This window comes from Macadamia integrifolia, chromosome 3 (genome assembly GCF_013358625.1).
Source record: "Macadamia integrifolia cultivar HAES 741 chromosome 3, SCU_Mint_v3, whole genome shotgun sequence".
NCBI classification, from domain to species: Eukaryota; Viridiplantae; Streptophyta; class Magnoliopsida; order Proteales; family Proteaceae; genus Macadamia; species Macadamia integrifolia.
Window position 1 is genome coordinate 28308193 of NC_056559.1, and position 14328 is coordinate 28322520.

A 14328-nucleotide genomic window follows, 5' to 3' on the forward strand; every position below is an offset into this window, starting at 1 on the left:
AGATGAGGGTGGTGGGAATAGGGTTGTGATCGTAGAGAAAAGGGTAAAACGCCAAGAGTACTTTAGGGCTCACAGGGCCAACGGTCATCTCATCCTGCAACTCATATGTGTCGACGTCGACGACGACGATGATGATGAGAACATTAAGGAGAATGAGACGCTGCGGGTCGAAACTGATAATGTGGAGCAGGAATATTATGAAACTGATGAAACCGAGGAAGAGGAGCCTGATGATCATGAGATTGACCCGACGGTGCAGAAAGTGCCGGTGATGGCACTGGCTTCATCGGTGCCGGAATTGTCAGCAAGGTCTGAATCTGACGGTGGAGGTGCGAGTGGAAAATGCTGGACGGTGAGTAGTAGTGTGGGTGGGAGATCGAATTCCGATCTCTTCCGGATGGCCATACCCACAATGAGGCCGATCCACGGCTAGGATTAATTTGGCTGTCAAAACAATTTAATATGGACTTCAGTTACTTGTTAGTGTTATCATTTCTCTTTCTAGAAATTTTTTTATTTTTTAATTGGACCGAGTTTTCCTAAGGTCACGGTGAACGGATTCTGGGCACTAAGGGGGGGAGGGGGGATCTTCCACCGTTTGATCAGGTGGTGAAGAAAAACTTCTCCCTTTTTTTGTAATATTCCAAGTGCCCATAGTATTCATAGAGAGTTCAATTAGAGAAGGCTGGGAGACTCTTTTTCTTTAATTACAACTTTCATAACGTTTAAGAGCAAGAAGACACTCTATTTTCTTATGATCTACCATTAAGATAGAAGATTCTTTCTCATCTTTACATGAAATGACGTTGTTGCCATCTTATGTAAGAAACTATTTCACCATTTTCTTTTGTTGGAGGAGTATTTCTGAATAAACAACAAAAGAATGCACCAATGAGAGAGCAAAGAAATGATTTCATTTTCATAGGGGTAGAGATGCACTATGTGATCCTGCATATTAGAGAGAGAGAGAGAGAGAGAGAGAGAGAATACATAATTTTTCTCGTTCACCTAAATAAAATATTTAAAAAATGGCTTATTATTAGACTGCATAGTCCTTGGGGGAGAGCTTACACACAAATAGATGGGGGAGGATAAATGTCGTTATTTCACTGATCCATGTGAAAGAACGTAAAAACCGCTAATGAGGCACCATTTTTTTTTTCCCTGAAAATTTTTTTTGTTAACATTTTCCATCCAAATGCAAATTCTAAGAATTTTTTTATCTTCAAGATAGATTTTCTAAACAATAAGGTCTTTATTGGGATCTTTTTTGAAGATGAATGAGAGAAAAACTACACGAACGATGAGGGCTCCAAGTAATAGGAATGGTAAGAAAAAATAGAAAGAATTAATTAACTCCCTTTTTGGAATAAAGCAAATGATATAATACACCACAGTTGATTCAATATCTAGGGAAACAATATTCTATTTTTGGTAAGATAGGGATGCGATATTCTAAATCAACGTTGATGAGTGATGGTTGAACACTTTTATTTTAACAAAATTTGTTTTTCTTACACAGGAAAGAAATTGACTCTGAATTAAATTGTGTGACCCAAGATTAGTATTCATTTATTATAATTAACCTTCTTCTTTCATTTTAAGAATTTTTTTTTCTTTTTTGATAAATTTTTAATTGAAGAATCAGATGTGAGTTTTTTCTTCCTTTTACCTCTTTTTCAATAAGTGGTTACAATTTAAACTCATTGAGGGTTTTCTTTGGGACTCAGAACCTTTTCAAGTGTTGAAATGCCTAGTGCGTATCTGAGGACTGGAGAACTTGAGGGTGTGCCTAGATCCTTCTAGCTGTCAGATTCTGTGTTGGGCATCCTAACGGTTGAAGATAATTTGAATCATTTCTTTTGGGACAAAGGATTTTTTTTTTTTTTGGAGAAAGACATGAAGAGCACATGAGTTTGGAGTTATAAACTTCCAAAAATTCATGGCATATTTGGTTGGGTCAATATAATACCACGTGCCAAATGACCTCTTATTAAATATACATTTTGGAAGAAAGAATTATACCTGGGACAGTCTCTCCCCATTTCCCATGCCCAGCTGTAAAGATGTGAATTTGAAACTAAAATTATTATTGAAAAAACTGAACCGTTTATATCAAAACTGTGAAACCATTTATTAGATGGTTCAATTTTGGCTTTAAAATTGAAAATTGTGATTTGATTTTGATTTTAAAGTATAAATCGTTAAATTGATTAATATTACGTAGTAAGTTTAAGTCATTCAATGTTAAGTTTACAGACATTTCAATAATAATAATAATAATAATAATAAAAAAGGGTTTACATTAAATAACTATTAAAAAAATAAACAATTCAATTCAATATTACAATTTACATCCATTTCACTAAAAAATTTAAAGGTAAAAAAGTTGTTTGGATACAAAATTAGAAAACATAAGAAAACTGTTTAAATGTTTTTGGTTTTAATATTTGAAACCATTTATTAAATGATTCGATTTTGATTTTTTCTAAAAAAACTTGCACCAAATCGAATCGAACCATCTACATCAAACCCAAACCGAATTACACTCTTTACCCAATTGTATACCCAGCTGCCCCGTCTGTTTGGTCAATAAATACTATGTGACAAACTATTTCATATTAAATATATATTTGGGGAGAAGGAACTTTGTCTATCTCCGTTTCCCACATCCAAACACAATTGGGTGTGAAAAGGCTTAACATGCATGGGGCCAGTTAGATATTTTCACCCTAGTTGTGTCTAGGCGTGGGAAACAGGGATGGTCAGAGTGCTCCTGCCCATATATTTAATTTGAAGGCAAAAGGTTTACTGAGCCAACAAAGGAGGGTATGCTAGTGCTCTCCCTCTCTATACATCTGCAATTTAAGTGGATACCATGGCACTGGGTTGCTATGCTACTCTCCCCGAGAATTAATCGAGCTACGCGTAAACTGGCCCAAACACATTGGTTAATAAAAAAAGTGCTCTCTCTCTCTCTCTCTCTCACACACACACACACACATTCCAATGTATAAAACATTTCATAGCACCTCATTGGTGCACTCCTCTATGCCGCTTTCTTAGAGAACTCTCTTAATAATTGGAATAAGTTGCTAAAACTCTCATAGCACCTCATTGGTGTACTCCTCCTCTATGTCAGCTTTCTCAGAGAACCATCTTAATAATTGGAATAAATTTCTAAAACTCTCAAATTATTAAGTTTACTAAGCATTTAAAGATAATACTAACTAAAAGTCTCTTATATAAAGTGCATGAATGAGAGAGAGAGCGAGAGAGAGAGAGAGAGAGAGACTTATCTTTGGGAAGGAAAGATAAACAATGATCTTCCTCATTCATCCAAATATAAATTAATAAGGAACTAAATTTTTTTTTTGGTAACGAATAAGGAACTAAAGTGAAGGTAAGACTTGATCCCAATGCCTATTTTAAGATTTTTTTCCTTTAACATATAATTTCCTAACAATAGAAATTTATTGGGGTCTATTAAAGACGAGGTATGATTGTATAATTTCTTATAATAGAAAAAAAAATGCACTAAACATGAGAAAATATCCTGAGTATTAGAGATGGCAATAAACCATATATGAAAAGAAACCAACTCTCTTTTATAATATCACATATAATAATACATAAGATTTTTATTTATTTTTTTCCTTTTGAGATTTTAATAAAAGGAAAAAAATTGACCATAAATCAAATTATGTGACCCAAAATAGAATTGATTTATAATCAATTTTATTTAGGAATCAACTTTGATTGTTCCCCCTTTTGCCCTTTTCAATAAGTGGTTACTAACTCAAACTCATTGAGGGTGTCCTTTGGGGTTGACCAAAGTTAGTAAAGTTGGGAAATATTTGGTTTGGTATATATTCTAATATTATTATGGAAGAAAGTACCGTACCTCCTAGTATGTGCATGTGTTAAGACACATTGGGTGCAAAAAGACCATGTTATCCCTTGCTAAAAAGTTTCGAGCATACCCTTCTACTAGCGTATACATGCACCAAGAGATATTGCTCTCTTGCCCATTATTATATGTGACTAATTATCTCAAAATTAAATATAGACTTAATTTGAAAGAAATAGTTTCTACAAATTTCAGACAACTAAATATGCATCAACAATGAAAAAAGATCTCCTGAGCATTAGGGGTAGTAGTAAAAAGGCAAAAAAAATCTGAACCCTTTTTATATGTTAATGGACTGAATTTTACTCAATCCACAATGAAAAAGAGGAATATTTTCGTTGATGGTCTTATTGCATATGGATGTGTGCCAAAGAATATCGAAGGGAATTTCAAATCTCCAACATATAGGGGAAGTCATGATGACTATAGTGTTGTAACCCAGCAGTCACTGAAAGGGGGGTGAATCAGTGAATTTAATTTCAATCTCTAAAAACCTATCTGATATCTGACCAAGAAAAGCTTGATATATCTATCCTTGTACTTGTCTCTGTTTGCACACAATCGCATGTATATTCAGCCTTTCATAGGCACTTCTAAGTGTGCACGCCCATTTCGCATTCCACGTATTTCAATATAAAATGCAAACAACTCGCACCTACAACACAGGGTTTTACGAGGTTCGACAATTTGCCTACATCCTCTGAGTAGTGCCTGTAAAGGTTTCATACCTACTCAATACACTATTTTTTACTGCACCCACACCCAATTTTCTTAAGCCGAAGTTGAGATGGCACTCGTAGTGCCGGTATAATGTGTAGCACCCATTACACGAGAGCACTCACTCCCGGTGCTTAGCACCCACTAAGCACTCAATAAAGAATACAGTAAATTTTGGTTTATATCAATGTCCTACAATCAAGCCCTACATAGCATATACATCCACAACTAGCTAGCAATTTTACAGTTCATCAACAACTAACCTAGCATGTATACAATTTATCCACAATTAACCTTAGCATACATACATATCATCATACATGCATATAATGTAAGTTCTAGGGTTAGGAAATCTCACAACCCTTGTCTGGTGTTATCAGAGTTGTCTCAGAGCATAGTCTCTACACAATGGAATTCGCAACTCCCCGCTAGAGTAGGAGATTTGAACCTTCAAGTGAGCTCAACATGGTCATGGCATCTCACAAATCTTCTCCCTTGTTCTCCTGCACTTTAAAGCACAAATAAAAAAACCCTCTTTTATTTTCTCTCTTCTTTTGGCTTTTGATCAATGAAACATCAAGAACACTCAACTACCTTCTCAAATCCACTTTAATGGAAGAAAGGCATTGCCCATCAAGTAATAAACCTCATTCAATGATCAACCATCAAGAGGAAACTTCTCTCACAAAATCCATAGATTTTCTCTCACCAAAAACTTGTTTTCAAACTTTCTTCATGAAGCTTAAACCTCCTATCTTGTAGTTAATAAGACATTCTTGCAACTAAGAGAAAAATGGTTAGAAGCTCTACTGATGTTCGATCTTTTTTTTCACATCTAACCTCTGTTCTTTTTCTTCAGATGGATGGAGCTCTCAAAAATGAAGAGACTCTAACTTGGATCACCTAAATCGGACCAGTACTAAGAAAGTTATTGCACTTCAAAGTTAGGCCATTGAGGGAGCTTAAAAGGGAATCTCTGAATCATTTTTAGTGTACCTACGAATCACATAATCAGGAATAGAACTGCAGCCATCAGATTTGTTTTGACCGGTCTTGAACCCTTGGATTGATGCACCATTGTCAGCACAAATTATGGAATGCCCTTGCATTTTTGCCCTTGGATGGGTTTCATCTAATGGCCATAATTAATTCTGATCGGATGAAGAAAGAATCTTCATTTAATGTTTCACCAACCCACCAACAACCCTTTGAAGTCAACACCAGTGAATGGCATCGGCCAATAAAGAAGCCCCTTCTTGAATCTCAAGATTAAAGCCATTTTTTTCTCAAAAAATCAAAGAGCATTCCCTATAACGTAGAAATGACACGTGTCCTATCATTAAATATTACATTCAGACCCCTATGCTTTTGAGAAAAACTTTCATGCCCTGCCAAAATTTGAGAAATTGCAAAGAAGCCCTTCAACTGTTATAAAAATGTTGAACCTCCCGCACCAACACCGGGAGCATTTCCATTTTCAGATTTTAAAAATTTTGGATCGGCTTCACAAAAACTTGCATAACTCTTTCATACGATTTTAGATAAAGACGAAACAAAAAGCATTGGAACGATGACTTGACGCTCTACAATTTTCTAAAAGACTAAATCATCTGACTTAGCCATGTAAAAAGACAAAAATACCCTTAGACCTTTCTAATGCCGCATCTTCCTCATACGAAATCGAAACACGACGAAATTGAAACTTTTGGAAAGATCGGATTTTTGTTATATTATTATATATAGAATTTTTTTTTTCCAAAAAGTTCGTCTTCAATTCTTAAACTTCCCTCCGACTGCCACAAATATAGTAACTTCTTTATACGGTATTGGAATGCGAAAAAATCAGATGTACTGGACTAGATAAATTATAATCTATCTTTTTTATGAAGAAACAATATTCCAAAAATGTCATTTTCATTGTCAAAAATACCCTTGAGTGTAAATAGATCAATTTTATCAGTTTTGACACAAAAACCTGCACCACCTACCATGGATGAATCAAATCACTTTATGTATACAATGTGGCTATGTTATCTCATCGGTGACATTAAACACTACCATGTCATCACTTTCGGCCACTTCACCTAAACTGACTATATCATCATCGCTATGTGGTCGGGTTGCCAACAAGAACAATTATAAAACAACATATAGATTTGTGAGTGTAAACACTGAATTTTGACACCTTAAGGATACCTCTCAACGATGATAATCAGAGCCTAACGAACTCCCATGACAATTGAATGGTAAAAATGATCTTTTTACCCTCAATCTAATTTTTATCCCCCAAACCTTCTCAAATAGAATCAAAACCATTAAAATAATTTTTTTCTAAGATCATTTAAGGCCCTTTATGAAAAATTTCATCCATTTTGTCCCTAATATTTTTCATTGTTCGAATCACCTCAATTTGAGCCGAAACTTTTTTATTTAGTCTCACACAATTATTTTGAACATGCGAACAAAATTTCTTTCAAATTAGACGTTTGTTTTTCATCTACTAACAAATGACATTTTTACCCTTATCATATTTATTGGTATATGTCCTCCCGATTGGGGCCTAAACCATTTACATGACCCTATTTGGCTATTTTAAGCTTTTGTGTAAAATTCATGCAAATATGATATTAGTTGGACCTCAATCCGCGTGAAACATTGCTCTTAGGGATCATTCTTCCTAGAAGCCCCAGGCCCCCAAGTTATTACTGAGGTAATTTTGGGTACACTTGATGATCAAGAATCAAAATGTGATTAAATGGAGAATGTTAAGCTTACATTCATTTTACAAAACAGAAAAAATAAAAATTAATAAAACCATTTAAAATAGAGACGTTTAAATCAAAACAGTTGAAACCGTTTATTAAATAATGGAGAAATTACCTAGATCCACTAGATAAGAAAATAAATTACAAAATAAGTAGGTTTCAAATATATTTTACATTGACTAGTTTCAATTTTGAAAACATTTACTCAATCCCCAAAATCAAAATTAATTACTACTTGTGCAGTTGAAGAAAAAATAAAACTAAATTTTCTAAAATATCCCAACCTCAATTCTTTTATTTTTATTTAATTCATTTTTAATCTCATGTGAGACCTTCTTCCTCCCTTCTCCTCTTCCGCCTCTTCTCTTTCCTTCCCCACAAAGGCCGATTGAGCAAATACATGATAGCACCAAAAACTGCATCTGAAGAATTCAGAAACTTGGTAAACAGACAAACCACTTGAAGAGATAACACACACACACCTAGTTCAGCAATTGTAAATTGACACTGAAGTTTCTCAATATTAAGTTGAATTAAGTTGCAGCTCAGTGCTCAGTACCCTGATCTCCTTTAACTATGTCACTAGTCTATGGTGGTGCTCTTTTGAACTCAAGGGGGACGGGGTGTTAGGAATTAAGAAATAGAAATCGAGCCAACCAATGATGTGGTGAGATTCACCAAGGGGGTTGGGGAGGGGGACACCACTGCAACTAATTAACGCCATGTCCTCATTCTAGTATTCCTTGAAAAGAGAAACAGAAGGGAACTGACCGGATAAGCTATGTAGCGTGTTATCTTTATTCTCACTCCATTCATCCTCATAACTGAACGGGAAGGCCCCTGAAGAAGCAGGGCTAATCTCTTGCACAGAAAACCCCCCGACTGTCTGTCGACGAATACGACGGTGTGGTTGAATTCCTCTGCAAATACTTCAAGACAACCAGTAGATTATCTTCAATGGAATCAGGACCACGGGATCTGACGATTTTCTGCGGCTGGTGAAAAATCCAGAGCTCCTGGAACTGTAAGACCTCTGCATCAGCTGAAACCCTAACATCATACTCCAACGTGGAATGGCTCCTAGGATTTCTAGAGAATTTGGTGAAATTTCACTTTTCAGTTTTGACAGGTGAGGGATGATTCGAAAATGGACTGTGAGCCTGATGATTCGAAAGCTTCAATGCTGGTGGTTTCGGAGAATTGGAGGAGTGGTTCCTAGCCCAACCAACTTAGAACTCCAAAATCAAGTCCCCTTCCTTCTTCAGATGCGGTTTTCAGTGCTAATATGTATTTGCTCAATCGCCCTTTGTGGAGAAGCATCGGAAGAGTGGGGAGGAAGAAATAGGTCCCACATACGATTAAAAAAAAATTGAGATTGATGTATTTTAGAAAATTTATTTTATTTTTTTCCTGAACCTCATAAGCAATAATTAATTTTGAGTTTTGAGTAAATATTTTTAAAGTTGAAACTAATTAATATAAAATAAATTTGAAACCTATTTATCTTGTAAATTTTTTTTTTATTTAATGGATTTAAGTATTTCTCATTAAATAATTTGATCTTGATTTCACAAAAATCTTATATCAAATCAAACCATTTAATACCTTTACCATTACCTTGAATTTTTCGCCCGAATTTCCAATCATTTCGCCATTATTCTCTTGCATTAAAAAAGATTCTGGTCAACCAAAATTGTTGACGTGTCAAGTTTTAATTGGCAATCTCCATTGTATAATATTTCTGAGGAGTTGATTACAATTTTCTATGATATTATCATAGAATTCAATATACCTTATCACCTCTACCCCTGTATATGGACATGGGCTGAGAAGCCCATACAACAATATCACAGAAGCCCATCCCTCTCACATTTATCAGCAGTCAAAGTCATGCTCTGGAGCTTTATTAGAACCTGAAAGGAGTCAAGGAAGGATAGAAGCGTCAGCGTCCATCAATGGACGTCTCTGAAAAACCAGTAGTTCTGATAACGGGTTGTAGCGAAGGAGGTATAGGTCACGCCCTTGCTCAAGCTTTCGCTTCTCAGAAATGTCAAGTTGTAGCCACTAGCAGATCTCTCAGTACCATGAGAGACCTTCAGAACGATGACCGATTCTTTCTGCAAGAACTAGATGTTCAGTCCGATGAAAACATCCAAAAGGTTCTGACGGGCATTGTCGATACGTTTGGTCGGATAGATATCGTCGTTAATAATGCTGGGATTCAATGCGTTGGTCCTCTTGCGGAGATTCCTTTATCTTCTCTTCAAAGTACTTTCGATACCAATGTTTATGGTAAATCTTTCCGGCCTCTTTTACAATTGATGTATTCTTCATGAATCAGTTTCCTTTAACCATGTTTCTATGTTCAGATTCTATTTCTGTGAAATTATGTATAAACCACAAGATTCTTGGTTGTTGTCTTACGATCTGATTTGGTTGGTGGTTCCTCATTTGTTATTACTAGATCTGTGTAAACTATACTTCTAGAGATAATTTGTTTTTCCTGAGGATTCGATGGTGTTTAGTTGACTGGATTTTCTTTCTGGTAGAAGTGAATTTTTACCTACAGAACAAAGAATAAATGAAATTGGATCAGGATCCTGCTTGTAAATTTGATTTATACAGGTAACGATTTGTTTTCAGTAAACAACTCTATGAACAAACATGTGATTTAAGTGAACTTGAAACAGAGTTTACAGCATCGAAATGCATGGATTCATGGGTTCTTTCTGGCTTGTTTTAATTGGGATTTGCCTGAATGGTATCTCTAATTAGATTATGTTTGTTGGAATTGGGATTAACAAGCCAGAGTATCTCTACACAGTTTGTGTTAGCAGATTGAACGAACTTATTCTGGTTTAAGTAGTTTTTGGTTTGCTGTCTTCTCTTGGGTTACTTCTTGATCTGTTACAACTGTTGACCGCTTCTTTCTCTTTAGATGTCACCATTGTAATGAGGTATGTGTTAGGGAGAGGATGGGAGAGGGTTTACCATGCCACCAATGTGTAAGTGCATGACTCACATGGTCAAGATGTGAGAGGGAATGGAAAGCATCCCCACATCCACAGTGTGGGGATCTTTTCCGCATGTGATTATTGCTTTATATTCCAATTTTACCAGTAGCTCTCCCCCATCCCCCACAAAATAAAAAATAAAAATTAAAGGTATACCAATTCATGTTTGCATGTTTTTAATGGTAAAGGAGCATCAGGCTCCTCATCTTGACTTGAGCCTGATTCCAATTAAAAGCTTAAAAGAATCAATGGAAGCATCATCAATATGGGAGTGCAGATGACATGTGTTTTATGTGTGCCCAGCTCTCTGCGTGATTTTTTATTTTTGATGTTTTCTCAAATTGAATGCCAAGTAACTCCCATCAAACCTGATCACCTTCTATTGGTTATGATGGGTAATATTTTCATCAGGCAGAATCATTCCCAGCCATTTCCTTAAAGTGATTTAGACTATAATACTGTGAGGCAATTGTTGATTCTCACACAAGATAAAGAGTGATGATTGATGTATTATAGCTGACAAATGCGTTATCTTCCATCCTGGATTTAGGCAATACAATTACTTCTTTCAGAGTGAAGAAAATGAATTTTAAGAATCATACAGGACAATCTGGTGGGAAAGCTAAAGGTTAAATGGCGTGCACACTAACATAGAAGATTGTTTACTATTTCCAGTGAAATCATGAATTACTATATACGGTAAAGAATGTAATTTACTATCTATAGTCAAATAGCAATATGCTAATTGAAGTGAACAATTTTGTGCAGAAACAAGTCCTTCTCACCTGAACTAGAAGAGTAGATTACTTGATTCATTGGTCAACATGAAAAAAGAATTATGACCTAAAATGTGTAGGTACTTTTTATGGGTTTAGGTTATATACACATATGATTTGAAGTTTAATATTTTTATTATTTGAAAAGCAGTAAACTTCGATCATTGGGAGCAATTCTCAATTTTTGGTACTGGTTCCTTTTCCCTTTGTTAATGTTGTAGGTTATTTTTTGCTATTTTCTTTATCTTTATTTATCTTAACTTCAACCATCCCTCTGTTTCAAATGTGGTCAGAGATCTGTAAATGGATAAAGAGCTGGAAGCTAAACCTTTTTTAATTTTGTTATATTGTTTACTTTACTCTATTTTTCGGTGGTGTTATCGATAACCCTTCTATTTGCTATGAAGTTTGAATAAGTTTCATTTTTCTATATAAGAAATCTCTTATTAAGATGGAAAATCTAGATCCAAGCTGCAAGGGCCAAGGAAGGAAAGCTTTCAGTATATACATTAATTCCTGCACACTAGTTTTGGATGAACAAGCTCACTTGCAGCTCATAGAGCATGAGACAAGAAATGGAAGAACCCAAGAGCTAGAAATTTATGAACTGTTCTGTAGCACGGGGTGCCACCCTTTGGTAACCAACATTACTTAAATTTGGTTGACTGCCAATCAAGTAGTATTCCCTCTTAAGGCCTCATGCTTGATTTGATTATTTTTTTAGATCTGATTTTGTTGATATGCCCCTTTACCCTCAAATCTTCCTTTTGGAGGATGACTTGCTATATACACAAGGTGCATGCTTGTTATTGGCCAACCAATTTGATGGTTGATACAACATTGCAAAGGTTTGATATATGATATAAAGTTGCAACATAATGTAATAATAACATTACATATATGATGATGCAAGAGCTATCGTTGGAAAATTACTCATCTATAACAATGATGTTTTCCTAGATGGCTTGAGATGTACATTTGTTTACCTTCATGTTTCTAGAGTCCTGTATCCCTCTTCTATGGCATAGTTCTTTTACGTCTGAATTGAATCACCAGTCTAAATTGAGCTTACACAAGCTCCTTTACTGGATATTAAGGAATAGCTTATGCAAGAGCTATGTTATCCTTGGACTGCCTGAAAAGGCTTTAGGGCCTGACAGCATATTCTGTTCCCACATGAACTGGTAACCAGTTTGAACAACGAGGAAATCGAATCACCCCCCCCCCCAACCAGGTCAAAGGGCGAGGAAAAGTGAAACCGAGAAAAAACAGATGAAGCCATGCTGTGGACCTATTGGGGAGGACAGAGATATAATTTTATGGTTCTTCCCAAACCTGTTACAGCTCATTCTTAAAGTCTACCATGTGGAGAAGTTCGGCTTCTCCATATAATTATCTGCATTTTAAATTTCATTATACTATTGAACATGTGTTATCTTCGTCTGATTATCTGTTTTCTTAATTCAAATTTAGACATGCTGAAGGTTGATCCCGTAGATCTAGTTTGCAGGTCTTAATATTTAAACCAATCTGTAAAATTTTTCACCACAAAACTGCCTGAGACAAATTCTACTGCATAGGGACAATGCTTTAACTGCTGTGCAAGTTGGTAGGAATTTTTTGCATCTTTATCATGATGCTTATTTGTTCTCCATTTGTTTCACTTCTGATGGGATTGATTTTTCAATTGATTGTGCAGCACTGATTTACTACATATCATTATAGAAGGCCTTTATTTTCAACATGAAACTGTAGCCTGTTGCTGTTTATTGATGTGAGGTTTGTTTAGATTTTTTAATGTCATCACTAAATTGAATTTTGTATTAATCGTTTTCTTTATTATCTATAGGACCCATAAGGTTGGTTCAAGCTGTTGTTCCTCACATGGCCGCCAGGAGAAAGGGGAAGATAGTGAATGTTGGAAGTGTTGCTGCCTTGGCCCCTGGCCCGTGGTCAGGTGTCTACACTGCATCTAAAGCTGCTCTTCATGCTCTAACAGATACCTTGAGGTTTGTAAAATGCCCCATCCCCCCCCCCCTGTGTGTGCACGGATGCAGAGGATTGTTCAGTTGTGTAATACTTATAGTACATGTGTATTCCAATATGATGGTTGCTAGTCGTTTGTTAAAAATGATAGTTTATAGTCCCCTATATTAGCAGCAATTGTCCGGTGACTTAGTTATGCTCTATATGAATCAGAATGGATATCATAATATTCTTTTCATGTTGGAATTTTCAGTTCAATGACTTTCCTACTTTCTCCATGCAGGATGGAGCTCAGACCTTTGGGGATTGATGTTATAAATGTGCTCCCCGGTGCAATCAAGTCCAATATAGGAAATTCTGCAGTCGCTAGTTACAACCAGATGCCAGAGTGGAAGCTTTACAAACCATTTAGTAATGTCATCCAAGCTAGAGCCAGCTTCTCACAAGGTCTCAAGGCAACCCCTGCAGATGAGTTTGCAAACAAGACAGTTGCTGCTCTGTTGGAGAAGAATCCACCAGCCTGGTTCTCTTACGGAAAATACTCCTCCGTTATGGCCATCCTTTATCACCTGCCACTTTCTGTTAGAGATTTCATATTCAGGAAGACAATGAAATGTTGAAGCCTTACATCCATCTTTGGATTCCTGATTTACATGGATGTGTCCTCTAAGCTTGTAATTGCCTTACTGAGTTTCCTTAGAGAAGTCGTTTTCTGCTAATGGCTTGTGTTGTGGTCTTGTCCCATGTTGGCTGTTGAACATTGCGCCTCTGTTTATTGAAGAAAGGTTGCTTCTTCTAGTGTACGAAGTGTTATGTGTAGAAGTTGTTGATTGCTCTATGCCTTATTCTCAAAAATTCTTCAAAGGGTAAAAGAGAAAATTTTACCATTATATCACTATCAAAAGCTATTATTGTCTTCCATGTTTTTTTAACTGACAAGTGAAATTAAGGATGTGAATTTGAAACACAAATCATTTACTGAGATCGAATTAAACTATGTACACTGAAACTGTGAAACCGTTTATCAAATGGTTTGATTTTGGTTTTAAAATTGAAATCGTAATTTGATTTTGGTTTTAAAATTTGAATCATTAAATCAATTAATATATACGTAAGTAAGTTTAAGTCATCCAATGTTAAGTTTACATATATTTCAATTA

At 35.7% G+C, this 14328-nt stretch overlaps 1 protein-coding gene and 1 long non-coding RNA gene across 2 annotated transcripts; one reads left to right on the forward strand and one right to left on the reverse strand.

Annotated features, from left to right (window-relative positions):
* Nucleotides 1-7667: 7667 nt before the first annotated feature.
* Nucleotides 7668-8696, reverse strand: LOC122074828. Its single transcript, XR_006139060.1, has 2 exons — nt 8164-8696; nt 7668-7814 (listed from the first exon to the last, which is right to left on the reverse strand). It is a non-coding gene; the product is annotated as an uncharacterized LOC122074828 (long non-coding RNA).
* A 584-nt stretch (nt 8697-9280) lies between these two features.
* On the forward strand, nt 9281-13966 carry LOC122072653 (short-chain dehydrogenase RED1). Its single transcript, XM_042637031.1, has 3 exons — nt 9281-9684; nt 13032-13191; nt 13452-13966. The coding sequence occupies exons 1-3, from the start codon at nt 9348-9350 to the stop codon at nt 13786-13788; spliced, it is 834 nt and encodes a 277-aa protein (XP_042492965.1). The 5' UTR covers nt 9281-9347; the 3' UTR covers nt 13789-13966.
* The last annotated feature ends 362 nt before the right edge of the window (nt 13967-14328 follow it).